The 27,721-nt window shown below is 51.3% G+C and overlaps 1 protein-coding gene across 1 annotated transcript; it reads right to left on the bottom strand.

Moving 5' to 3' along the window:
- Positions 1-673: 673 nt before the first annotated feature.
- On the bottom strand, positions 674-26,439 carry CLCN7 (chloride voltage-gated channel 7). Its single transcript, XM_056866281.1, has 23 exons — positions 26,371-26,439; positions 26,061-26,123; positions 24,884-25,016; positions 23,220-23,329; positions 22,376-22,456; positions 21,452-21,514; positions 20,780-20,863; positions 18,627-18,720; positions 17,938-18,002; positions 17,701-17,817; positions 17,412-17,466; positions 16,383-16,443; positions 14,418-14,556; positions 11,335-11,428; positions 8,800-8,969; positions 7,143-7,194; positions 6,080-6,207; positions 4,509-4,594; positions 4,079-4,211; positions 3,597-3,656; positions 2,173-2,349; positions 1,950-2,030; positions 674-787 (listed from the first exon to the last, which is right to left on the bottom strand). Exons 1-23 carry the CDS (start codon positions 26,437-26,439, stop codon positions 701-703), a joined length of 2,202 nt encoding a protein of 733 aa, XP_056722259.1. The 3' UTR covers positions 674-700.
- Between the last annotated feature and the right edge of the window lie 1,282 nt (positions 26,440-27,721).

Raw genomic sequence — 27,721 nt, 5'->3', positions numbered from 1 at the left:
CCAGTGGTTTTCCCCATCAGCCCCAGAACAGCTAGGAATAGTGAGATTTGGGGGGGGGAGGGGCTCTTCACAAAGGAGGTGCAGAGAAAGCCAAAGGGCAGGCCTTTGCCAGGTCAGCCCTCCCCCCACTGCCTGATTCTCGCCTGCGTGGCTTGGGGTGAAGAGAAAAAGACAGGCAGGTCTGAGGGGACGCAGCTGCCAAGCAGGGTCTGTCCAACCTTTACCGGCAGGTTCAAAACACAGATGCAGCCACAGGCAGGGAGCCTCGACACCGTAGGCAACCCCAGCCCGGATTCTCTGGGCTGGCTCCGTCCGGGTCCAGTCCTGGGCCTAAGAAGGGCGCTGGGAAGGAAGGCACAGTTGGCGGGAGCTGAGGCAGAGGAACCCCAGCTTGGAACCGTGTCGCAACAGCCAAAGCCCCGTGAGCGAAGTGCTTCTCCGAAAGCCCGCCAGAACCGCACCACCATTCTGCCAGGAAGCCTACGGACTACTTGATCCCATATTGAGAATGTGAAACAAGGAAGAGGAGGAAGAGACAGGAAGGCAGCCCTGGAGGCAGGTGGGAGGGGAAGACCCTGGGGAAGGCTGGGGAGGCAGGACACTTGGCCAGCTTCCCCCATGGCGGGCGCTTGCAAGCAGCAGGGCAGGCTAGGCCCTAGAGTGACCGCGACAGACAGCAAAGCCTTCGGCACCACGGCGGTCATGTCTGAGCCAAGGACAGCTCCTCCAAACCCTCCTTCCCCAGCCGGTACCGGGCCAGATCCTTCCGCGTGACCAGTCCAACCACCTGCAGGGAAGGAGGGAGGGAAGCACACGGTCAGAGGCAGCCCACCGGACCTCACAAGTCATCTTGAACACATGAAGCTGCCTTCTACTGGATCAGACCCTGGGTCCATCAAAGTCAGCATTGTCTACTCAGACTGGCAGCGGCTCTCCAGGGTCTCAGGTGAAGGTCTTTCACATCACCTACTTGCCCAGTCCCTTTAACTAGAGATGCTGGGGACTGAACCTGGGACCTTCTGCATGCCAAGCGGATGCTCTGCCACTGAGCCACAGCCCCTCCCCCTCAAGAGCAAACCTCTTTTATTCCCGCGCTCCTTGGGGCGGGTAGAGGCGACCGATGTGGGACCGTACCCACTGTGGGCCAGGAGGAGAAGGAGCTAATCGAACAGATTGAGGGGGGCAGGATCCGGCATCAAAGCACAGTGCATACTTTGTCACATTTTGGAAACTAAGCAGGGTCAGCCCTGGTTAGTACTTGGAGGGGAAAGCACTAAAGAAGTCCAGGGGATCCTGAGCCAGTCAGTGGGGGTTACCGCACTTTGTATTCCCAGCGATGTATTTCAAATGCAACATTTGAAAATGTTATAAAAAACATCGCTTTAAAAGGGTTTTTGGATACCACAGCTTATAAACGGTTGGAAGACGTCTTCACAGCTAAAAGGGCCAAACAAAGTGCGAACAGTATTTTTTATAACTTTTTCAAACTCTTAATACATCGGTGGGAATACAAGTGTGGTAACAGCCACATTCTCCCAGCCTAACCTACCTTGCAGGGTGGTTGTTGTGATCAAATAGATTATATAAGCTGCTTTGGGGCCCCATTGGAATGGGGAGGAAAGGGCAGGGTATAAATGGGCGGGAAGGCAGCATGGCATAGCCCAATCCTGACACATTTTGGAAACTAAGCAGGGTCAGCCCTGGTTAGTACTTGGGAGGGGAAACCACCAAGGAAGTCCAGGGTTGCTGTGCAGAGGTAGGCAACGGAAACCCACCTCTGAGCATTTCTTGCACTGAAAACCCCATAAGGGGTCGCCCTGAGTCGGCTGTGACTTGACGGCACTTTACATGCACATAAACGAAGAAAAGAAAACAAGCAAGCTTGTTCGGGGTGGGGGGTGGGGGGTGGAAGAAGCCCCCTCCCCTGCAAGCCTCCCACCTTCATTCACCTGGTTATGATTGTCTACCACCACCAGGTGGCGCAAGCCCAGGGCCCGGAAGAGCTTGAAGACGCGCGGGAGGGAGGCCTCCTGTAACACAGAGAAGGCCGCGCCCGTCAGGTGGATGGAGGGCACTCCCAGCAAAGAGTACCCCCCCCCGCCACAAGGATGCCACCACGGGACCCCTGCTCCCTTTTTCAGCCGTGCCCCGCCCAAGCACACGTGGGCCCACCTGTGGCACCGTGTAGGGCGATGGGTTCATGAATTCAGTCAGGTCCATCATGCACTCTCGTTCGTCCTGAGAAACGTGGATGGACTGGATGGGGGGGAAGCGGGGGTAGGCGTCCCGGAAGTCCTTCAGCTTCAAGCGACGGTGCACCAGGGAGAGGCTGGTACGCTCCACGAAGACCTGCGGGCAGGAAGGCGGCAGCCATGCCCAGGGTGGATGGTCAGGGTTGCCAACCCTCCAGGTGGCACCTGGAGACCCCCCACCATTGCAACTGATCTCCAGAGATCAGTTCCCCTGGAGAAAAGGGCTGCTATGGAGAATGGGCTCTATGGCACTATGCCCGGCTAAGGTCCCTCCCCTCCCCAAACCCCGCCCTCCCCAGGCTCCACCCCCCCCCAAATCTCCAGGTCTTTCCCAACCCAGAGCTGCAACTCTATGGGTTGCTCACAAGGGGTAATCCATCCCCTAGGAAGCTTCAAAGCGGAAGGAAGGAAGGAAGGAAGGAAGGAAGGAAGGAAGGAAGGAAGGCCAGCACCTCTGACGTAATTGCAGAGAGAGGGGGCAGGATAGGGTTGCCAACTGACCAGAGGAGAAACCCAGCCTGGCCTGCTCTTGTGCCTTTGCGAAAGGAATGAAAGGTGGGGAGTCAGTACGCGATGCTTTCTTAAGGGCATAATCAGATCAGCGAGCATTGATGCGAAATCGTCATACAGAAGTTGAGTGATCAACAATGCAGTTAAAACATTATCAGGTTTGGCTTCTTGATAAACCAGAGTGGGGCCCTGCACTTCGAACGTCTTTGCGGGGCCGCTTTTTTCAGTGAATTCCCCAAAAGGGTAACCAACCGTCTGCAAAAGTAGTTGTATCAGATGGGCTGCTGATAATTTAATGCAGGGAAGGATTTTTGCCCAGGATCAAGAAGTCCCAAATCTTAACAGCATGGCAATTATCATTATTATTATTGCGCACAAGCACAGCTTTGCAGCTGGGTTAAAAAACTGGCAGCCCCAGGACTGGGGGTCTCTACAGCTATCCCAGAGAGTTGGTGTCATCATGGGGTGGAACCTCGGGAAGAGCACCGTGAAGCAGCAAAATCAGCTTTCCGAAATCTCCATCTCCCGGGAGGTCGGTGTGGCTGCCTAGCGGAGGCCAGCCTGGCCACACAACGGGCCACAGAGAGAGATTCGAGGGGGAAGGAGAAGATGCTCAGACAGCCAAGGCCTTTGCACCCAAAAGGCTCCCTGAGCCAGCCCAGGCAGGAAACCCGACTCTGAACAAACGGGCAGGATCAGGCACAGATCCACTGCCCCCAGGGTGCCGAGCAGGAAGTTAGTTGGCTGTGGCCCTCAGCTGCCAGGGCGACACGACTCCAGCCGAGAGGGGACCCCCCCTCCAGGGTGGCCTCTGGGAGCCGGAAGAGGTCTTACCTTGTGCTTCAGGAGAACTATCAGCTGGGAGCGCAGAATCAGCCCTCGCAGCCCCAGTTTCTGCAACAACAGAGGGTTTCAAGTGGCGGCGGGGGGGGGGGGGGGAAGGGCCTCCGCCCGGAAAGAAACTTTCACCACCCCCAACTCTGCAGGCCCAAGTGGGACGTGGCCCCACCCAACAAGCACAAAGACTGGGATGCAGCCCTCTTTTCCATGGTTAGAAGAGTTGGTTTTTATACCCCAATTTTCTCTACCTCTAAGGAGTCTCAAACAGGCTTACAATCACATTCCCTTTCCTCTCCCCACAACAAGCACCTTGTGAGGTAGGCGGAGCTAAAAGAGTTCGGGGAGATCTACGACTGGCCCAAGGTCACCGAGCTGGCTTCATGTGGAGGAGCGGAGAACCCAACTTGGTTCTCCAGATCAGAGTCCACCGCTCATGTGGAGGAGTGGGGGAATCCAACCAATCCAGCCTCACCCACCTGCGTGGCATCGGGGGTGCTCTCCACCACCGGGAACCCGTTGTGGTTGGACCCAGTGCTGCTGAGGATGTCCACGATGGTGCCCACCTTCTCAACCCGGCGCAGGCAGGTGACCGGCGTGCTCATTATTTCTCTGGGGAGGGAAGACACAACCCAGGTCAGAACAGGGCCAAAACAGCCTAGGAGAGAAAAGCAGGCGGATTCCCTCTCTCTGCAAAACAGGGCTCTGGGAAAAGCCGGCTCTTTCGCACACAGATCTTGCCCGACTGGTTCTGAAATGCCTCCTTTGTTGGCTGGACTGTCCCACCTGCCGTCAACCCAGGAGCGCCGATGTCTGAACCCGTCTCTCCGAGAAACGGGTCACAGGAGTTTCTCTCCGCCCACCCCAACCATCCATTCGGCCTGCTGCCACCAGCCGGCTTGGGCTTACCTGGCGGTGAGGGAGTGCGAAGTTACGGGGGCTTCCCAGTGCAGGAAGGGGACACTCTGCAGCTGGATGTGCATGTCATAGAGGCCCTGGAGGGGAGAGAGGGAGGAGGAGGAGGAAGAAGAGTTGTTTTTATATGCCAACTTTCTCTGCCACTTAAGGGAGACTCAAATTGGCTTACAATCACCTTCCCTTCCCCTCCCCACAACAGACACCCTGGAAGGTAGGTGGGGCTGAAGAGCTGTGACTAGCCCAAGGTCACCCAGCTGGCTTCTTGTGGAGGAGTGGGGAAACAAATCCAGTTCTCCAGATTAGAGTCTGCCGCTCATGTAGAGGAGTGGGGAATCAAACCCGGTTCTCCAGATCAGAGTCCGCTGCTCATGTGGAGGAGTGGGGAGTCGAACATGGTTCTCCAGATTAGAGTCTGCCGCTCCAAACCACCGCTCTCAACCACTACACCACACTGGGGAAGTGGAAGCCATCTCAGGAGGGAACAGGGCACACTTTGCGGGGGGGGGGGCAGGCAGGGGTCCTGATAGCCCTACCTCATCGTAGCCATGAACTCATTGTTCATCATCAAGGATTAATGAAAGAATTGGACACGTTATTACGAGTGGGTAGCAAATTATTCCCCATGTAGTAAGCTTCCAGAAGGGAAGCTTTGTTATATATTGCTAATATATAACAATGTTAAGTAGCTTAACGAATGTAGGCCACCAAGGTGGAAAGTATGTGTGTGTGTGTGTGTCTCTCTCTCTTTATATATATATATATATATATATATATATATATATATATACACACACACACACACACACACACACACACACTCTTTTTTAGATTCAATAATATTAAATTTGTATAACCATTTACTTTTTAGATATTATAGTTGATGATACAGTAAATGATATAAGTATAATGCAATAGCTATCAAGTTTCGCATTATTATTCATTTTGCTGCACGGGGAAAGATAATTATATATAGCCCCTATTTGGTTTAAAAGATTTATTTACTTTTAAGAGTTAAAGATTAATGCTAGATAGTATACAATGATGTATCTCCGCTCATAGGGTTGTGGATGAAGATCCTGTTTTAGGCACGGAGCATTGATTACGTATATGGTGCCTGTGTTGTATGTGTTGTCTTTATGTTGTTTGGAAAATAAAACATTTAATTAAAAATATTTTTTAAAATGGATTAATGAAAGACACACGTGCAAAACAGGCTCACAGTCCTTGACGAACATAGGCTGGCTGGCAGTGTGCATCTCCTACAAACACTCCGTGAAAGGACAGAAGAAGGCAGAATTAAGGAGGCTGGATTGCAGTGTTTTATTATTATCATTTTTTAAACTGCTCAGGTTTCTAGGCCTTTCATGTTCCAAGTCTCAGAAGCAAGAGGGGAGTTTGACTAGGGCGTTCTGGCAGCTCTCTATCCTCTCGAGACAGCTGACGGGATCCCCTTGGCAACAACTGGGACCATCCTAGCTGAGAAAGCCACGAAGCCCCCTTGAACTCTCGGCCAGCAGCCAGCCTGCCCTTCCCCTGGGGGTGGGGGTCTAGCACCTCCCTACCTCAACGAAAAAATCCCCTACGATCTTGGCTGTCATCAGCACCAGCATGATGGGGAAGCCGTAGGTGACGTTGCCTGTCGCCTCCATCATGATGACCGTCAAGCTCAGAGTCATGCGCACAATCCCACCTGGGGAGACAGGAACGGCGGCCCCCCTTGAAAAGTTAGCCACAGCGGCCCTCCACCTCACCCCTCTGCACTCGGGCTCCAGGTCCCCAGAACCGCAAGCAGAGGAAACAAAAGGCTGGGTTTCTGTGTGTGTGTCCAGAAGCAGTTCGAGGGCTCACCATCATATTACCCTCAGTCGTACAAGAAAGCAGCCGGGTGAAAAGTCTGGCTTCACCCGCTGAGAAGCCTGAAGCTCCCCCAGAGACAGGAGGAGGAAGCCAGAGGGGGTCCTGGGCAAGCCTCAAGGGAGCCAGGAGCCCCGGCTGCTCCCCACACTTGTCTTTGCTCTCCCTTCAGCAGAATCGTAGAATCATATAGTTGGAAGGAGATCCATAGAGGCCATCTAGTCCAACCCCCTGCTCAATGCAGGATCAGCCTAAAGCATCCCTGACAAGTGCTTGTCCAGCCACTGCTTGAAGACTGCCAGAGAGGGGGGAGAACACCACTTCCCTAGGTAGCCCATTCCACTGCTGAACTACTCTTACTGTTAAAAAAAAAATTTCCTAATACCTTTCTACCCGCAATTTAAACCCATTATGGTGAGTCCTATCCTCTGCTGCTAACAGGAGCAGCTCCCTGCCCTCCTTCAGATACTTAAAGAGAGAGCATTCATGTCCCCCCTCCTTCAGATACTTAAAGAGAGAGCATTCATGTCCCCCCTCAACTTCCTCTTCTCCAGACTAAACATTCCCAACTCCCTCAGCTTTTCCTCGCAGGGCTTGGCCTCCAGGCCCCTGATCATCCTCATCGCTCTCCTCTGCACCCGCTCCATTCTGTCCACACCCTTTTTGAAATGAGGCCGCCAGAGAGTCGTTCCTGGAATACACCGCCTGGTCTTCCAAGACCCTCCCCCTCCCTGTATGCCCCCAAGTTACCCTTCCCCGACAAACACTCACCCAGCTGAGCAGCGGCTCCCATCAGAGCATATTTCCCCGGGTCAGCCCAGATCTAGAAGTCCAGTGCATAAGAAAGCAGTCAGGGTGGCAGTCACAGTACAGCCCAGCTAAAGGGGAGGGGGCTTCCCACCCTGCCCTCCTCCAAAGGAGGTCAACCTCCAGATTCGACTACTGTAACTCGCTCTACGCAGGGCTACCCTTAAGGCTGCTCCGGAAACTCCAATTGGTCCAGAATGAAGCAGCGCAAGTCCTTATGGGGACCCTGTGGAGACCGCATATCCAACCAGTGCTCCACCAGCTGCACCGGCTCCAGATTGAATACTGGATTTTACTCATAGAACTTTTTTGATTTATGCCACCACGGCTGCTCGATTGATATATGCAGCTAAATAGAAGACAGTTGAGATACCAGATAAAAAAGACTGGATAAAAAAGATGCTGGAATTGACTGAGATGGCGAAGCTTACAGCTTTGATAAATCAGAATGATAATGAACAATTTTTGGGGGAATGGGAGGCTTGGAGAATGTACTGTGAAAATTATTTTTTAATGGGAACATTTAAAGGATACTAATTGATCTAATCCCTTGTTCATATTTTATATTAATCTTTATATTAGGTATTGATTTCATAATGTTGGATACGACAAGAACAGATTTAAATAAAGTAATATTGGGATTAATCCTGTTAGCAAAAGATTATACAATTTAATTTTAGACAGAAGAGGGAAAGGGGGAAGTCATTTGATTGTTAAATTAGAATACTATTTGTTCTTCTCTTTATTATTATTATTATTATATTGTTTTTATGGATATATTAAATGAAGAAAAATAAAAATTATTTTTTTAAAAAAAGATTGAATACTGGATCAGGTTCGTGTTGGGATTAACCTTTAAAGTCCCTAAACGGTCTGGAACCATCGCATCTTTGGGACCGCCTCACATGGCACGCCTCCCAAAGAGCGTTAGGCTCAGCAAATAACAACTTGCTGGCAGTTCCCGGCCCGAGAAGTATCCGGCCATCTTCAACCAGGGCCAGGGCCTTTTTGGCCCTGGCCCCAGCTTGGTGGAACTCTTTGTCTAGTGAGACCAGGGCCCTGCAGGGCCTGGTTTAGTTCTGCAGGGCCTGCAAGACGGAGATGTTCCACCAGGCCTATGGTGGAAGGCAGTGAGGGGTTCCACTCTGGCTGGCCTCCCCTCCCCTTCCTTTTTCTCGTCCTTCCTTCCCTTCCCCCCTTTTTCTTTTCTCTTTCTTTTTTCTCCCTCCCCTTCCTTGATTGTTCTCCCCATAATTATAAGTACTATTAGCATTAGTTTTGTAGGGGCACTGTCTTGAATTTTAACATTGTCTGCATAGTGTATTTTATTTAACTGTATATTGTATTGGTTGTCAGTTGCCTTGGTCAGGAAAGGGCAGGGTAAAAATAAAATAAACCAAATTAACAAAGGATCCTTTTCTACAACACCTGTAGTCAAGCTGGTGAGCCGTGTGGAAATGCCAGAGGTGGGTGCTGACTTCCAGCCCCTGGCTAGGCAGAGGCCCACCCCCTCCTTCCCCCAACCCAGCTGTGCAATCCCTCTTCTCCCCCCACCACTCCCTGAGATGGTTCTTCGTGTCATCCCAAAGAGGATCCACCCCGCCCCCCGAGAAGCACCTACCCAGCCGCTGGTGATATAGGACAGTGAGATGCCAAAGAGGCGGCCCCAGGCGGCCCCGATCAGCAGGGATGGGATGAAGACCCCTGCGGAGACTGTCAGTCCGTAGGTCCAGCAGGCCAGGAAGAAATACACCAAGGTGAACATACCCAAGGTCATGGGGTTATAGGTGCCTGGCAAGGGGGGAGAAAAAGTATGATGAAGAAGAAGAAGAGGAAGAGTTGGTTTTTATATGCCGACTTTCTCTCCCACTTAAGGGAGACTCAAACCGGCTTACAATAACCTTCCCTTCCCCTCCCCGCAACAGACACCCTGTAAGGTGGGTGGGGCTGAGAAAATGTAACTAGCCCAAGGTCACCCAGCTGGCCTCATGTGTAGGAGTAGGGAAACAAATCCAGTTCACCAGATTAGCATCCAGCGCTCATGTGGAGGAGAGGGGAATCAAGCTCGGTTCTCCAGATCAGAGTCCACCGCTCCAAACCACCGCTCTTAACCACTACACCACGCTGGCTCTCAACATCCCACAGCCCTCAGATCAGCAGCAAAGACCTCCTCTTCTGCCTTTTCCAAGGCACGCGAGCTCGGGCCCCTGGTCCGTGAGGCTCAGGAGTAGAAAGCCACATTTGTGTAACAAACGGAAAAGTCACAATTGAGGTCTCTTTCTTTAACTGGGCTACTTGCCATTGGTGAAAAGAGTGCGTAAAGCTTGGGAGTGACCCAGAACTCTCTTGCAGAGGGAATCAAAAAGCCAGAGAACCACTGAGCAGAGGCTGAAAGACCGCCACGAAGGGCTGTGCATCTCAGAAGTTAGTTCACCACTCATGAGGGAATTAGTTTTCTGGCTAATGCTCTATGGGTTGGATTCAGCGAGCTGTCAGCAGAAAGCATCGAGGGTTGTGGGTCTTTCCCTTCCTGAGCAGGCCTTTCGAACCCTGGCTAAGTGGGCTCCTGGGCTTGCGAGACCCACATACAGGACGGGGAAGCCGCAGAGGATGGAGATGGAAGAGGACAAAGTCTCCCTCCTTGCCTTTCTCACCAGCAGAGCGGCACTGACAGAGGAGGAGGAAGACATCCATTTTAATCCCCTTTCCCCCTTCTCGGAGCAACCCCCCCGACCATGGGTGGTATTCATACTTGTGGGTCCTGTGGACCCCCCCCCCAAATCAACTTTTCCAAGGTTGGAAGGGAAGCACAGGAAAGGCCTGCCATTGCCGGATCCGACCTTATATTGTGTGTTGCCGCTGCCCTGTGTGTGTTGAGCCTGGAGATGGAAGGCGCCTTACGGTTTTGCCACATGAAGAATTCTGTGTAAACTGAAAGCATGCAAGATCCTTCCCTGGTTATTCTTCCTATTTTCTCTCTCTCTCTCTCTGCAAATATACAGTGCTCCAAAGCCAGGCCCCCACACAGTGCCAGAAGGGGAGCCATAGGAAGAGCCCCCCCTCCATGCTTTTAAATAGTTCTGGGACAGACAGGATTGGGGGTGGGGGTGAGTTCTCAGCAAGGCTGCTACATCTTTTGTCAAAAATCTCCGCAATTGTTGTGGAGATTTTTGACAAAAGATGTAGTAGCCTTGCTGAGAACTGACTCAGTGATCCTCACTTATTGAGCTTTCGGGCTCTGTGTGTGTGTGTTAAGTGCCGTCAAGTCGCTTCCGACTCATGGCGACCCTATGAATGAAAGTCCTCCAAAATGTCCTGGCTTTGACAGCCTTATTCAGATCTTGCAAATTGAAGGCTGTGGCTTCCTTTATTGAGTCAATCCATCTCTTGTTGGGTCTTCCTCTTTTCCTGCTGCCCTCGGGCTCTACAGGAGTTAAACACCGAACCCAGAGCCTCTACCCTTGCTGGCGTGCCTTGAGTTCAAAAGGAGGGGAGGAGGGAGGGAAGACCAAGGAGAAGAGGCTCCATGCCCAGTTCGACTCTCTCTTTTCAAAGATGGGAGTCTTTTGTGATTCTTCCACTGTGCACTCTACTGGCTGCATGCGGATCGTGGCTGAAGCCATCCAGTGGGGGGGGGGCAAGATTGGAACACAAATCTTCATGGTCCAAGCTTAGGACTCTACCCCCTGCCCATATAGTTGTTCTGCTTTTCAGGGACTCCCCCCCCCTCGGAATTCACTAGCCAGGAAGCGGCCCCAATGCCTTTCCCCATTAAAACGTCATGAGCAGGGAAACACACTCCAGAAGGGACTCGGAGGAATTAGGAAAGAGGCTCCGATTACGAGATTCTTGTTAGGAACATCAGGAAAAGCTTTTAAGGAAAGGGAAGCCAAGGACATCTGCAGAACACAGAAGGCCGGGATTGCAGGAATGTCAATTTAGGGTCAGCGTTGGCAGAGGAAACGTGGTCGCCGCGGCAAACGCTGAAGCAGAGGCTGAGTTGTCTCCTTCCCCCTTGCTTATAAGCAAAGGAGGGGCCGGCTTCTGCCAAGGATGCCTCCTCAACACAGGAAACGCAGAGCAGTCTGGGGGTGGGGGTGGGGGTCCTCTCTTGAGCCACATAACCCCAGCCACTGATAGTTGAGACGCGACTGACCTGGAGGGTCGTGGAAGAGGCTGACCACGCTTTTCTCGGGCGTATTGAAGAAGGCCGTGGCCATGGAGTTGTATTCTCCATCAGCGCAGAACAGCTGGGGAAGAAGGAAAAAAAGGGGGGGGAATATATCTTCAGGGGGTAGCAAACCTGGGCAGGGGGAGCGCAGCAAGGCAGGGCGAGCGGCTTTTTCACCACACGAGCACCAACACGCACACCCCGCCCCTCCTGAAGCCCAAGAGGAGAGGAGAGGAGAAGAAATGGCTGCAAGGCTGGAGCAGGAACTGCAATTCAACTCCTGCTTTTGGCGCTTGCTGTCTGCCCCACATACTTGAGCAATTCACGTGTGACACATCAGTGGTCAAATGGAAAAGGACACACCCACACCATTTTCAAAATCTCCCTTGGCATGGCCTCCTGGAGGCAAAATGTACGAACACGGGCACTCCTTCTCTTCCATAAAGGCAGTTGCAGGAGGGCGGCCATCTTGGTCTGCAGTAGAAGTTAGATTCAAGTCCAGGAGAACCCGAGAGATCCACAAGATTTCCAGCATATGAGCTTTCGAGAGTCACAGCTCTTTGTACCTAACGAAGGGAGCTTCCTTGGCGCCGTAGCGGTGCAATACAGACAAAAGAGTTTCACAAACTGCTACCCAAGGTGGTGAAATATCAACATATAAATATTTAAGGTATTTTAATTGCATATTTTTTTATTATTTCATTAATAAGTAGATATACAAAGGGAAAAAGAAAATAATATTATTTACATATCATTTTGTTGGTATCTAACAATCTCTACCCCTCTTTATAATACCGTCTTCCATATTTTCTTAACATAATAGTAATTTGATTGGACTAGCTCTTTTGTCTGGTGCTTTTAATATATTCATAAAAGGATTTCCATCTCTCATGATTCTCTCGTGTATTATCTTTCATGTATACTGTTAATTGTGCCATTGTAATATATTCTAGGGACTTGTCTAACGATATTTGAAGTTTTGGGATCTTATTAGTTCTCCAAAGTGATGCCAGAACTACTCTCACCGCTGAATATTTAAGGCATTTTGTGAGGTAAAAGTTTTGTCAGAATGCCTCCTAAGTGAGCAAAAGATCTTGAGAGGACTGGAGCTGGGTTCATGGCTACAGGGGAGAGAAGCTGAGATTGTGAATACTGATCAACTTTCTCTACCACTTAAGGAAGGATGTAATCGGCTTACAATCTCCTTCCCTTCTTCTCCCTACCACAGACACTTTGTGAAGTAGGTGGGGCTGAGAGAGTTCAGAGAGAACTGCGACTGGCTCAAGGTCACCCAGCAGGCTTCATGTGGAGGAGTGGGGAATCGAACCCAGTTCTCCAGATCAGAGTCCACCGTTCCAAACCACCACTCTTAACCACCACACCATGCTGGCTCTCTGGAAGACAGAGAAGCCCAATCAGAAATAGAATTAAAAGAGAAGGAAGCCCGAAGTCAGCTTGAAATCTAATTAAATAAACTAAAAATGGAAGAATTACAATTAAGGGCTGTGTTGGGAAATACTAGGCTAGATGGGGAAGCTTACTACATTGATCAAAAGAAATTTCAAAGAGGAGACACCACTGAATTTTTATTTTGCTGGTTTTGAAAGGGCTTGTAAAGATTTTCAAGTGGCTGACAACAACAAAAATTATTTATATCTATTCACAAATGTGTGTGTTAAGTGCCATCAAGTCGCTTCCGACTCATGGCGACCCTATGAATGAAAGTCCTCCAAAATGTCCTATCTTTGACAGCCTTGCTCAGATCTTGCAAATTGAAGGCTGTGGCTTCCTTTATTGAGTCAATCCACCTCTTGTTGGGTCTTCCTCTTTTCCTGCTGCCCTCAACGTTTCCTATCATGTCGGTCTTTTCCAGTGACTCTTGTCGTCTCATGATGGGACCAAAATACGACAGCCTCAGTTTAGTCATTTTAGCTTCTAGGGTCAGTTCAGGCCTGATTTGATCTATAACCCACTGATTTGTTTTTTTGGCAGTCCACGGGATCCGTAACCCTCTCCTCCAGCACCACATTTCAAAGGAATCTATTTGCTTCCTATCAGCTTTCTTCACTGTCCAGCTTTCACACCCATACATACTAATAGGGAATATGATGGCATGAATTAATGTAGTCTTGGTGGCCAGAGTCACATCCTTACACTTCAAAATCTTTTCTAGCTCCTTCATGGCTGCCCTTCCCAGTCTCAATCAGATTTCTTGGCTGCAGTCTCCCTTTTGGTTGATGGTGGAGCCAAGGAATAGAAAGTCTTGAACAATTTCAATTTCCTCATTGTCAACCTTAAAGTTGTGTAATTCTCCTGTAATCATTACTTTTGTTTTCTTGATGTTCAGGTGTAGTCCTGCTTTGGCACTTTCTCTTTTAACTTTCAGCAGTAGTTGTTTCAAATCTTCCCTATTTTCTGCCAATAATGTAGTGTCATCAGCATATCTCAAATTATTAATGTTCCTCCCTCCAATTTTCACTCCACCTTCATCTAAATCTAATCCAGCTTTCCTAATTATATATTCTGCATATAGATTGAAGAGATAGGGAGATAAAATACATCCTTGTCTGACACCTTTGCCAATTGGAAACCATTGCGTTTCTCCATTCTCCATTTCTCCATGTGAACCTCCATTCACAAATATGTGGGAGGTTAAATGGCCACCTGTCAGCAATGCTGATTCTATGACCTTAGGGAGATCATGAGAGGGAGAGGCATCTTGGCCATCTTCTGGGCATGGAGTGGGGGTCACTGGGGGTGTGGGGGGGGAGGTAGTGGTGAATGTCCTGCATTGTGCAGGGGGTTGGACTAGATGACCCCTGTTGGTACCTTCCAGCTCTATGATTCTATAATCTGACATGACTCTTGAAAGCTCATACCCCTGGAAATCTCGTTGGTCTCGAAGGTGTGCCTGGACTCGAACCTGGCCCCTCTTGACGGCAATCGATCCCTCCCACACCAGCAGATCCCTCCACCCTCACACGTACTCCCCCACAGCCCCCAACCCATTTGGGGGGAGCTTCCCATCATGGGCCTGGACAGCCCCCCCCTCCCGCCCGGGACCTCACCTGGAGGGGGTAGGTCACCCGGCTGTCTTGGAGGGGCTGGCAGTCCTGAGAACTGTAGATCATCACAAACCCCACGGCCGCCGTCACTGCCCCCACCAGCATGGCCTCCAGGACCTGCAGGCACGGGCGGTGGATGTACCTGCAGAGCAAACACAATTCACGCACACGCATACCCCGACAAGAGTTGCAATTAGAGACTGAACCACGACAGACGCAGAGGGTGCTTTTGGCAGAGCGTCTGCACAGACTTGGGGAAGGCATTCCCGGGATAAATCTTCCTCTCCTCTCCCTGGTAGTCAGGAAGTAAGCTATAGTGTCTCCTAGTTTCAATGCTACCCCCCCTCCACAATAATCTTGCAAGGCAATGACAAGCGCTCTTCTAAGAGAGGATTCCAAGCCAAATGTGGAGGGGGGGTGAGAATGGCGGAGAAGGGACCCTCATCTCTTCACACCTGACTCTTGGGCTTCCCTGGATCACATACAAGGGAACAGAATTCGGGACAGAAGAGAATTTGGGGTGACCAGCAAGGCTGTTACTTCTACTGATTAATAAGAGCATAAGAACATAAGAAGGGCCCTGCTGGATCAGACCAGTGAGGGTCCATCTAGTCCAGCATCCCGTCTCACACAGCAGCCAATCAGTTCCTCTGGAGACCTGGAAGACCAGGACCTTCCCCTGATGTTGCCTGCAGGCACTAGTATCCAGAGGTTGACTGCCTTTGAACATGGAGGTTCCCTTATCTAATATCAAGAGAGGATCCTGTGGGAAGGGAAAGATTTCCTTCCTTGACCCTACAGATGATGTAGGAAAGCAAAAGTCCCCCCCACTGAGCCTGCTGGAAAGAGCTTCAAGGGGCCCAAAAGTCTGCCCCACCCCATTAGCCAGCCCCAAGCTACCCCTGGAGGCCCAGAGAAAAAGCATATCTTCTTTGTCTCTGGCTACAGGGTGGGGGAGAACTCGTCCTGCCCAGAGAGACTCACCTATCAGGCACCAGAAGGAAACTGCCTCCCCCCCCTCCCCCCCGCAGCATTGAACTCCATTCCAGAGAGCCATTTCTGGCTGGTGGGACTTTCTGGCTTGTGGGAGCCCAAAGGCAGGTCTCCATTCTAACTGACAGTGGTGGCAGCAAGTGAAATCAAGTCACAGCCGACTTATGGCAACTCTGCAGGCTTTTCAAGGCCAGAGACATTCAGAGGGGGTTTGCCTTTGCCTGCCTCTGTGGGGCGACCCTGGACTTCCTTGGTGGCCTCCAGTCTAAGTCCGAACCAGGGCTGACCCTGTTTAACTTCGGAGACCTGACAAGGTCAGGCTAGCCTGGGCCACCCAGGTCAGGGCTGTTCTAACAGAGACGATCCTCTAATTCCAAGGACATTCTCCAGAAGCCTTACGCCTCGAGCAGCTGTAAGTGCCAAGAGACCACCCAGCTTATTCAGCTGGGAGACTCTGTTTGCTTGTTGATTTGGGTCCTTCTGTCCTTTTCTCCCCATGGTCCCAGAGCCTTCCGTGGGCACCTGCAGGTCCTCAAACCCGGAGACCCAGCCCTACGAGGAAAGGCTGAGGGAGCTGGGAACGTCCAGTCTGGAGAAGAGGAGGTTGAGGGGAGACAGGCTTGCTCTCTTGAAGTATATGAAGGACTGTCACTTACAGGAGGGCAGGGAGCTCTTCCTGCTAGCAGCAGAGGGTAGGACTCGCAATAATGGGTTTAAATTGCGGGCAAAAAGGTACCGGCTGGATATTAGGGAACAAGTTTTTACAGTAAGACCTGTTCGGCAGTGGAATCAAGTTACAGTGGAATCAATTCCCAACACCAAGTAGGGTGGGAGGGATTTGGGGGGGGGCACTCAGCTCCAGCAGCTTGTGAGCAGACTGCTCCCAAACGTTTTTCAAATGCTCAACTCCGGGCGGAAGCGAAAGGATGGGGGTCACTTTCCCACCTCGATGGGCACCAAGGCTGAGATCCTCACCTGATCCGGAACATGGTCAACCAGTAGTTCAAGGAGTTGAACAGGGCGCCAAGAATCCCACCTGCAGCCGGGAGAAAGGGGAGAGCTGGGGGAAGCCAGGCATGGCTGCTCACGGGCAAGGAGGGAAGAGGCGGGCGAAAGGCAGGAGGACCCGCTGGAGAGGCCGCAACCCTGTGTGAGCACAGCCCATCCCTAGGGAACAAGACCTCTTTGCAAAAAAGGACTCTAGCCGGGGCCAGGAAACCCTCTTCCCCATCTCCCCGGGGGAATCAGTAGCCAGGAAAATCCATCTGCAATGTTCTATCCTCCTGCTCCTCCATCTCCATTGTATCCTCCCAACAACCCTGTGAGGTAGGCTAGGCCAAAAGAGAGCGACCGGCTCAAGCTCATCCAGAGAGATTCCAGGCCGAGTGGGAGGTTCGAATCTTGGTCTCTCCAGGCCCCAGTCTGATTGCTCTAACCACCAGACAGCCTGGATCCTTGCGAGCACGAAACACTGCCGCTCCACCCAGGAAATCCAGTCATACCCTGACCTCCACAACACTATGGGCCAGAGGCAGGCCCAACCAGGACGGGGGGTTTCTTAGGAAATAAAATGCTGGATTCCATGTGGAATGGCAGCTAGGAAGTGTTGAGAGCACAGACAGCTAAATCTCTCTTTAAGGTGCTACTGGACTCCTACTCTTTTCTACTGCTAGTGGCAGACTAACACGGGTACCCATCATGATCTACACACAGCAAAGAGACCACACACACCCCGCCCTGAAAAAAAGGACAATTATTAAGCTGCGCACAGAGAGCTATTTCGGTTGGTAACAGCTGCACAGTCGCACCAGTCTCCATTTCCAGCCAGCAACAGCCTCGCCCCTCACGTGGCCAGGGGACACCCCCCCCCCCGCTTGTAAAGCTTCCAAGGACACACACACGCACACACAATGTTGAAGCCTCGAAGCAGAGTCCAGAGCGGCACCAAGATATGCGCAAAGACTTCCCAAATCATGCTGTTCTAAAAGGCTGAGGCGTTCTTACCCACCACTCCCATGAATATGAAGATCGGGATTTCCTGGATTGTGTATCCCATCTTCTGTTAAGGCAAAAGAGGACCAGAAAGACAACAGAAGGCGGTGTGAGCTCCAGGGACTGGGAGAGCCATACCGCCAAAGGATAATGGTCACTCTCTGCGGGCAGACTGCCAATATTGCCCCCCCCCTCGGCTACAGCGTCTCCCGACAGGCACTGGACTATTCTACCCCATTTTCAGAGGAGGAAGGTGGTTTTCCCACCTGCCAGGTGAACCTGACGAAGGTGCGGCCTTTACCTCGGAATCAAAGCGGCCAAAATTGATGAGGCCCGGGCTGGACAGGTCCCACGGGTTGCCGTGGTAGATGCTGAGGATGGAATTCAGGGTGAAGGTGGAGATCATGGAAGCGAAGAACTGCAGGAAGAGAAGCGGCAAAGCGTTCACGGCCCACGACAAGTGGCAGCAGGCTCGTGCCTGGCTTATTGCCCCCCCCCGAACAATCACCCAAACGGGCAATGGGAAGGTCAGACTCACAATCCGCCAGGTCAGGAACTGGTTCCAAAAGGAAGCGCCTTCCTCCAAGCTGAACAGCACGCCGCCTAGCCAAGGGAAAAAAAGGGAAGTGAGGCAGTGCCCGCACCCCTCGAGGTACACACACCCGGGCTCCCGAGTCCACAGCAGATGACTTTGTGACATCGGGGGATTGGGGCCAGCAGCCCCCGCCAGGGCCCCCAAGAACGGGGCCATTCTGTCCCAAGCTTCGGAAGCCACACTTGCCAAGCGAGACTTTTCTCCGAGACGCTCACAGCAGAGCTTGCCAAACAAATCCGCACTGGGGGGTGGAATGGCAGGCATCTTTTAAAGGAGGGAAAGATTGGGGGGGGGCTGTTTTATTCTGGTTTAACTGGAAATGTTTTTAAATATTATAGTAAGTAAATGTTTTAATAGATGAGCAGACCAATTTTGGCGCCTTATCAGAGGGGGCATGCCCTGAGAGAGGGGCGGTCCCCTCCCTTCTGATCAGCACTTAAAAGGGTGAGTAGGGGTCTTTGTCCTCCTGCTTCCCAATAACCCTGGGAAGAGTTGTGGAGGAGGGAGCCCAGCAAGAGATTCAGATCTTTCCTGGTCTCCCGCCCCCCCCACGCCCTTTGGGGAGATAACAGTGGGGCAGCTCCGCTGAGAGGGGGCAGTCTGGAAAAGGCAGGGAGTGGTGATGCTTTTACCAACGGGGGCTCCAAAGGCAGCCGAGACGCCCGCAGCGGCTCCGGCCGAGACAAAGTCCCTCTTCTCCGTGTCTCTCCGGAAGTACTCAAAGATCTGAAAAAGTACACCAAGCCCCAAATCAGATGGGTTCGTTTGGAGGGTTTTCTACCTGCCCCTCAACTGAAAACAGCACCCTGGGCAACTCGAAAAGAAAAATACGAAGTGCCACATTAAAATCACACACACCAAACAGCTATAAAACACTGAATTCTAAAATGCCATGTACCCTGAAAAGACAGTGAAAAACAGGAGCGCTCAATCATCCAAGCCAATAACAGGTGGCTCAGAGAGACGACCAGTTGAAGAAGAGGAAGAAGAGTCGGTTTTTATATGCTGACTTTCTCTACCTTTTAAGGAGAATCAAACCGGCTTACAATCTCCTTCCCTTCCTCTCCCCACAACAGACACCCTGTGAGGTAGGTGGGGCTGAGAGAGCTGTGAATAGCCCAAGGTCACTCAGCTGCCTTCATGGGTAGGAGCAGGGAAACAAATCCAGTTCACCAGATTAGCGTCCGCCGCTCACAGAGGAATGGGGAATCAAAACTGTTTCTCCAGATCCGAGTCTACCACTCATGTGGAGCAGGGAATCAAACCCTGTTCTCCAGATTAGAGAACACCGCTCTTAACCATTACACCATGCTGCCTGAATCCAGACAGGAGAGAATAACACTGGTTGGGAAGGCTGAAGCTTTGGAAGGACTGGATCATCTTGTCCTGGATGGAATGGACTTGGCGTTTGCAGAGCAGGACAAGAGCTTTTTTTGGGGGGGGGGGCACATGGACCCCCAGTCTTCCTGTTGGGAAGATAGGCTGGTGCCGGAGCTAAGAGAACCTTCTACCAGCTGCATCCAGTGTGCCAGCTCTCTCCTTGCCTGTGTGTGTGCGTGTGTGCCGTCAAGTCACAGCTGACTTATGGCAACCCTGAAGGATTTTCAGGGCAAGAGATGTTGGGAGGTGGTTTGCCATTCCCTGCCTCCACTTGGGCTAAGAGAGTTCAGAGAGAACTGTGACTGGCTCAAGGTCACCCAGCAGGCTTCAGGTGGAGGAGCGGGGAATTGAACCCGGTTCACCAGATTAGAATCCACCACTCTTAACCACTACACCACGCTGGTTCTCCTTTCCTAGTCGGCCAATCCAGCCACGCTGACCGCACGCTTTGTCACCTTGCAGTTGGATTACGGTAACGCGCTCCCTGAGGAAGTGAGGAGGACGCCGTTTCTAGAAGCGTTCAGGAGATGCTGCCAGGACCTTTTATCTCCTAGGGCTTTATAACAGGGTGTAGCCTGCAGCTGAGATTTTTTGGGGGAGGAGATTTGCTTGGGAATTTAGTTCAATGAATGAATGAATGGTTTTATTTGCATACGGGCATAGGCCATTACAAACATGTCAACAATATCACAAATGCATAATAAAAGGAAAATACTAAATTAAAAATTGCTAGATTGATAATAAATATACATAACAAAACTATGCTAAATTGATGCATATAGAGCAATAATAGCTAAAAATTGCAGTGGGGGCGGCCCAATCGGCCAATGAGACCCAGAAACCATTAAAATCAGCTCGAAGGATCAGCTCTCTTAGCAACCATGTTGGACCTTATTTTCTTTGCCGCCAGAGCATACAGGGAGGTCCTCTAAGAAACAAACCCATCGGTGTCTTTTAACAAAAATACTAATGTCTCAGCACTAGGACAAGTGTTTAGGCCAGAAACCAACCTGGCAAGACATTTAGCCCTGGGTTCCACATATAGAGGGCATTCAAACACGTAGTGGTATGGGATTTAGTTTATTTTGCATGTTTTTAAATTTGGCATTGCAAGCCACTTTTAGCCGCAAAAGGCAAGATATAAATATGTCAATTAATAAGTGAAACCGTAAATGCAGAACCGTTGGAAACACTGGTGCCAAAGGATTATGACCCTGGATGCATCGATGCCACCCTGACCCTGCTACTTTCTCTCTGAAGGAACCCGGAGCATCCCCCAAGAGCACAGCACTGCAGGAGACTGCCCAACCCCCAGAACAGCACGTACTGGGCGTGAGCCAAGAAAATCCAGCTCAGCCGATCCTCATTCATCATGCCAAGTGCAGCAATTAACCAAGCGACTCACCTTGAAGTCTCTCTTTAAGGAGGTGGACCTCCCTTGAGAAATACCAGCTGCGATGACGGCCCCGGAGTGAATCATCGGGCCTTCCTAAAGGCAAGAGAATTGGAATGTGGAGAGGGGTCCTCCTCAACTTGTTGCCCGAGGGTGCCATGGCGCCCGACAGCCCCTTTCCTGGCCACCGCCAAGTGTTTTCAGAAAGTGAGCAAGGACCAAGCAGGGCTTTCGCTTCTGACTGCTGTGCAGATTTTTAAAACTGTTTCTGTGGCAGCAGCTGCCACCACAGCACAAGGATATTCCCTCTGTGACTGAAGGGACGCTATGGCAGCCATTTTGTGGCTGCGCCCACTGCACTCTGTCAGAACTCTGAAGGCGCCCACAGGCTGAAAAAGGAGACCCCGGAAGAAGGCTGACATCCCCTTTGGAGCCACAAGTCGCTTGGGAGACAAGCACATGGTGCTGCCTTCTGTCTCGGGCGTTCATGACAGGATCCAAGACTGGCATAAATAAATTACTATCCAGGGCGGGTGAAGCAACAGTGTATTCTCGAACCCAGCTGGGAAGAGACTGAGGAGTCACACTGAGGGACTTTGGCCAGCTGCACGCTGGGAAACGCCATACGCAACCGCCAAAAAAGGGCTGCTGAATAAAGCCGGACGCTGGTGACTTCCTCCTCACCTTCCCGACAGCCAGGCCACCGACGACCGAGAGAATCACTCCACACACCTTAACCACCAGCGTCTGCAAGAGAAGGCACACGGCCCAGCAGCCCTCACCGACTGGCTGGGAGCTCAGGCATGGCGCGGCCCTGACAGAAGGAGAGCCCGTGTCTCACCTTTTAGCATTTCCCCAAACAAATAAACACACGCTTCGATTTCAAGGGAAGAGGCCAAGGAAAACAGGTTTATTTTATTTACTTCATTTACACCCTGCCTTTTCTCCCCAACGGGGGCCCCCAAAGCTCCTCAAGTCATTCTCCTCCTCCATCTTATCCTCACAACAACCCCGTGAGGTGAGTTGGACTGGCAGCGTATGAAGAAGAAGAGTTGGTCTTTATATGCCAAATTTCTCTACAAACCATCTTACAATCACCTTCCCCTCCACACAACAGACACCCCGTGAGGTAGGTGGGGCTGAGAGAGCTCTAAGAGAGCTGTGGCTAGCCCAAGGTCACCCAGCTGGCTTCACATGGAGGAGTGGGGAAACCAACCCGGTTCACCAGATTAGCCTCCGCCACTCATGTGGAGGAGCAGGGAATCAAACCCGGTTCTCCAGATCAGACTCCACTGCTCCAAACACCGCTCTTAACTACACCACACCTAAAGTCACCCCATCAGCTTCCATGGCAGAGTGGGGATTCAAACCTAGTTCTTCCAGATCCTAGTCTGACCACTCTAACCGCACTGGCTATCACTGACACCTTTCTATGGATGTTATCTCAACACCCCACCCCAACCTGTTCCGCTGTCTGGGAACCAGCATTGGGAGAGGATTGCCTGACAGGCTGGAGCTCACAAGCTGAGATGGGGGGGGGGGCAAGAGGCAGCCTCCACAGCACAAGCTGACCCCCCTCCCCGCCCCCTGCACTGCACAGCCTCTTACCTTCAACCGGACCACGTGGGGGATCTTCACACCATTGAGATAGCACTTGATTTGTGGGATTCCGCTACCAGCGGCCACCGGCTACAAACACAGAGGAAGCATATTTGAATACTCATGAACACAAATGAAGCTGCCTTATACTGAACCAGACCCTCGGTCCGTCAAAGTCAGTATTGTATACTCAGACTGGCAGCGGCTCTCTAGGGCCTCTGGCAGAGATCAGTCACACCAAGAAGGGTGTTTTTAGAGATGGGTCTTATTTAAGTTTTATGGGTTTTTTGTTCAAGACCTTGGTCTAAGAGAAGGGAAAGAAAGAAAGAAAGAAAAGAAAGAAAGATCAGTCACATCACCTACTGCCTGGGCCTTTAACTACAGATGTCTGGGATTGAACCTGGGACCTTCTGCATGCCAAGCAGAGGCTCTACCACTGAGCCACGGCCCCACCCACTAGGCACAAGGCTGTCATTCAGTTGGCACAGCAGCGGGGCACCCCTTGCCGAGAACAGCGACAGCACCGCCGCTGAGAAACGCCACGGCCAGTTCTGGGGTCATTTAAAATATTTACAGACTGCCCCTCCGCTCGGAGCATCCAAAAAGGGTCCACTCACTAAAAAGGTAAAAATACAAAGCTATGAAATGCAACACAATATATAAACAAGGGATAAAAAGTAAACCAGGAGCATTAAAACAAAACAGCAGAGAACTGAAGATAAAACCTGCGCCAGGAAAACACCACCACGCAATTCCAAAGCAAGGGAGCAAAGAGCCCCAGTGAAGAAGGGCCTGCCGAGAGCCAAGCCGGGGGTGCAGAACCAGATGCGGGCGGAGAGAGGAGGTGCCGTACCTCAATGAAAGCCACGATCACGGAGCCCAGCATCACGACTGCAGCGTTCAGGGCGGCCCAGAGCAGAAGAGAAAAAGACAGGCCCCCTCTCTCCGTGAACTTGTCAATATCTGAAGAAAGGGGGTTAAAGAATCTAGCCCCAAATGCCCGGGCTTCGTTTCAATTTGGGCAAGGGGGCTCCAACCCATGCAGAAACATCACGCGACGTCAGACAGTCTCTTCTGTTCTCATGCCATCTCAAATGCTCTTTCTTCAATCCCCGGGGAGAGATTTGTGCAGCAAAACTCTGGTATTCCAAGACGTTACCATCAAACCTGCAGCGTAGACCCAATTCAGCTGCCTCCCAAATTCTGCCATGCAGTCTTGCTCATCACAGCCCTCCGCCCACCCCAAGTTTTCCCAGACATTTCTGAGCTTGTTCAGTCCTGGCATGGGACAGGCTAAAATTGCTTTCGATTGTCCTGGAGACAGATGGCTGAGTTTACCAGGGTTAGGGAGGAATTATCTGGACAAGCACAGATCTGAGCCAGCGTGGCATTCAGCGGTTAGAGTATCAGATAAGACTGTCTCTACCACCTAAGAGAGACTCAAACCTGCTTACATTCTCCTTCTCTTCCCCTCCGCCAACAGACACCTTGTGAGGCAGATGGGGCTGAGAGAGTTCGGAGAGAACTGTGACTGGCCCAAGAACACCCAGCAGGCTTCATGTGCAGCAGTGGGGAATCGAACCCGGTTCTCCAGATTAGAGTCCACTGCTTCTAACCACTACCCCATGCTGCCTCCCCAGAAAGGGAGAACCAATGTCAGCCACTCCCAAGGAATCCTGTCAGCATCCATAGGCAGGATCAACCTGAAACTGTCCGTAACAAAAAGACAAGCAGGCACTTCCGACACCCTCAAGTTCCAGATCTGCTCTCAGCTCAACCTCCAAGAAGGAATGGATGAGACAGATTTTATCAGCAGAGAACCTCACCAAAACCACTTTGCTCAGGGCCAAATTAACATCACCGGTTGGACTGGTGATATCAAGCCCTGAACCTCTTCAAACCATTGAGGCGGGCGAGATTCATCTGATGTGACGGAGGAAAGAAACCTCTTTCGCTCCCTTCGCTGCCCCCTACGAGGCCTGCAGGAGGGCTCCGTCATGTGCTCGGTCAGACTGATACCCACAAAGTGAGCCTGTTTCTGGTCCAATTACAACTGGACCACACTGTTAGCCTGGAGAGGTTTGTAACATAACAAATACTGGGAAGGAGAGGCAGAATGCAGCCCTCTTTTTCACGGTTAGAAGAAGAGTTGGTTTTCATATGCCGATTTTCTCTACCTTTTTAAAGAAGAATCAAACCGGCTTACAATCTCCTTCCCTTCCCCTCCTCACAACAAAGACCCTGCGAGCTAGGTGGGGCTGAGAGAGTTCGGAGAGAACTGTGACTGGCCCAACGTCACACAGCAGGCTTCATGTGGAGGAGTGGGGAATCGAACCCAGTTCTCCAGATTAGAGTCCGCCACTCTTAACCACTACGCCACACTGGCTCCTTTTGTTTTAGAAAACAAAGAGAAATGTAAAAAAAAAAAAACCCACCAGTTGCCATTTGGTATGTTCCTTCCAGACAAGCTTTCTTCCGCTACTCAGCGGTTCCACGACCAGCACCAGCAAAGGATACTTCCCTTCACCACTTTGTACTTCAGCCCCGCCAAGCGTTCCACCAGGATGTCAATGAAGCAGGCAACGAGACCGGTGAAAATCCCAATCAGGGCACAGATGACCCAGCGCCGGATCTCCACCGTCCGGAAGGCCTATGGGGCGAGAAGCACTCTCAGAGGCCATGTCCCCCACCCCGAGCCATTTCTTAAGCTCCGGTTCCAGGGCAAAAAGTATGCAAATGAGCATTTCTGTATACACATAAGCATTTAGGCGTAACTTGCTTATAACTTTTGGCGTTTCTTCAAATCGGCTGTTAAATAATAAACTACGGATAGAGTTAACAGTCTTATCTATACCAGACAGCAGATAGATTAAACAATAGTCATAAAACAAACAGGGAAGAGTGAAATCAATGGAGTAATATGAGAAGATCTCATAGAAGAGTATAAATCACAACTGAATAAAAAAATGGGTGTTTCTGATTTTGCCTTTCCACGTGGGCAGGCGCTCTAGTCTAGGAATTCTAGAATTCTATTCTAGGGCTATCTAGGAATCTGTCAAATAATTCATTGAGGGGCAAGACACTGAGTCTGGCCAAGAAGAAAAGTTTTCAACAGGTTGGCATGGTTAAGAATTCTAAATAGTCTGGGAGCACTGGAATAGATGGGGTGCTTCGTCCCCACAAAGAGGGTACACGTTTCCTTTTGGCATTGCCACGCAGTTCAAGATGGTCCCTAAGTACCTGTTTCATTACTAAAGGGAGGTCTGAGGTGAAACCTGGATCATTTGTTAAGCAAGCCCGCACCATGACCCCAAAGGACGGCAAAAGGCAAGATCCGAAAAGGCCAACATTTAGAGTCATGAGAATCTCCAGGTTGGTTTTTTGTAGTGAGCAAGAAAGCAACTGGGCCACAGGGTGGCAAAGCTCTGCTTCGAAGGGCACAGGGAGGGAGGCTGAGGAGTCAGGAAAAGGACTGGGGGGAGGGGCTGACAGATTGCCAGCGGCCGAGGGCAGCGCGTCCGGGCCCGTTTTGGTGGCTTGTAAAAGTGGCAAAACCTGAAACAGTCAAAGTGATGGATGGGGTGAAAGTTGGGTGAATTCCGTGCCTTCCCTTTGCAGGGCCCAGGATTGGGCAGAGGGCTGCCAAAGAAGTGGCCCACCTCCTGCCCTCGCAGAACTTCTAAGCTAGACTCACCGTGTGGTTCCTCCTTTCCTCTTCCAGGAAGAGCTGGTTCTCACAGTTGTCATAGTCCAGGCTCTGCAATCGGCAAGAGGGAGGGAGGGAAGAGGCTCAGCTCAAAACAGGAAGCGAGAGAAAAGCTCTGGGTGAGAAATGCCCCGTCTGCCCAGCAAGCCATGAGGAGCATTTCCAGGATTGCACCACCCCGTGGTACCTTTGTGGGCCCAGTCCCTCCGGGTAGTTTCCCACATGCAGCAACAGCCCCCCATTCTCAACTGTGCAAAATGCACATGGGAAGTTTCTTCCCAAGAAGGGGGCCCCTCACCTCGTACTTGAGCGACAGGAGTTTCTCGCTGTGTGGGATCTCGTGGGGAAGGGAGCAGGGGGCATCCATTTCCTGCGGGACACAAGAGCAACACGTCCTTCACAATCCTTGCCCAAACCATTTGGACTTCCTGGGCCAGCAGTCTGCCTAGGGCGCTCATCAACTGCTGGTCAGAAAAGCTGTTCTCTCCCCGTCCGCCCAAAAGCCTTCACCGCTCACTCACCAGTTCGGAGTCTTCGTCAAGATATACATCGCTCAGCTGTCCAAGGCGCGAGGCAGACGAGGATGGCGTGAGCTGAAGGGGCAAGAAACACCAGACCATTATGCAAGCAGCCTCCATTTCTTTCACGGGAAGGGGGCATCCGGGAAGTAGGAGGCCTTGGGAAGAGGCATGGGCCATCATGGCCTCTAGCAGAAAAAACGACACCCCTACACGTTCTTCCCCCCACCCCCCAGTTTGCTTCTGCAGCTAACCACTCTCAAACAATGGCTCCCCTGTACATTTCCCAGACACCTATATTTATTTACTTCCTTTATGGCCCACCTTTCTTACAGAGACGCAAGGCGTATTATGGGATGCAAAACAATCCGACAAGACGGTGGATAACCCCAATGAAGAGCACAGTCGGACTAGGATTACAGAATTGGACAACGGTCCAAATGAAAAGACAAAAAAAAAACCCATCAGAATATAGACAGTGGGTGACAAAGATGCGACACAATGCGGGAAAAGCAAGGTGGTATGTAGAAGAAACACTGCAAGAGACTCCGCTCCAATTTCCTTAGGAAAGCACCTGCTGATCTGTTCCATTCTGCTGTAGTTCTAACCCCCTATAAAAATGCCTTTCTGCACATGTATGAACATAAGGAAGACCATGCTGGGTCAGACCCAGGCCCATCAAACCCAGCAGTCCGTTCACACAGTGGCCAACCAGGAGCCTCTAGGAAGCCCCTAGACAAGACGACTGCAGCAGCATTGTCCTGCCTGTGTTCCACAGCACCAGATATAATAGGCATGCTCATCTGGTACTGGAGAGAACAGGTATGCATCATGACTAGCATCCATTTTGACTAGTAGCCACGAATAGCCCTCTCCTCCATGAATGTGCACTCCCCTCTGAAAGCCTTCCAAGTTGGCAGCCATCACCACATCCTGGGGTAGGGAGTTCCACAATTTAACTTTGAGTTTCTGGTTGTGCATTTTCTGGGGAATGATAGAAGCCGGGGGGGGGGCCTTCCTCACCACCTCGGGTGGGCTGTTCCACAGGCTGGGAAGCCACCAGGGTAGGTGCATGTGAACGGCAGCCGCCATGTTCTGAAATGTCCTCAACAGGATAAAAAAATCTCAGGC

Source organism: Euleptes europaea, chromosome 21 (assembly GCF_029931775.1).
Source record: "Euleptes europaea isolate rEulEur1 chromosome 21, rEulEur1.hap1, whole genome shotgun sequence".
Lineage (NCBI taxonomy): Eukaryota > Metazoa > Chordata > Lepidosauria > Squamata > Sphaerodactylidae > Euleptes > Euleptes europaea.
The sequence above is the reverse complement of the archived record's forward strand: the minus strand, read 5'-3'. Positions and strand labels throughout refer to the sequence as shown.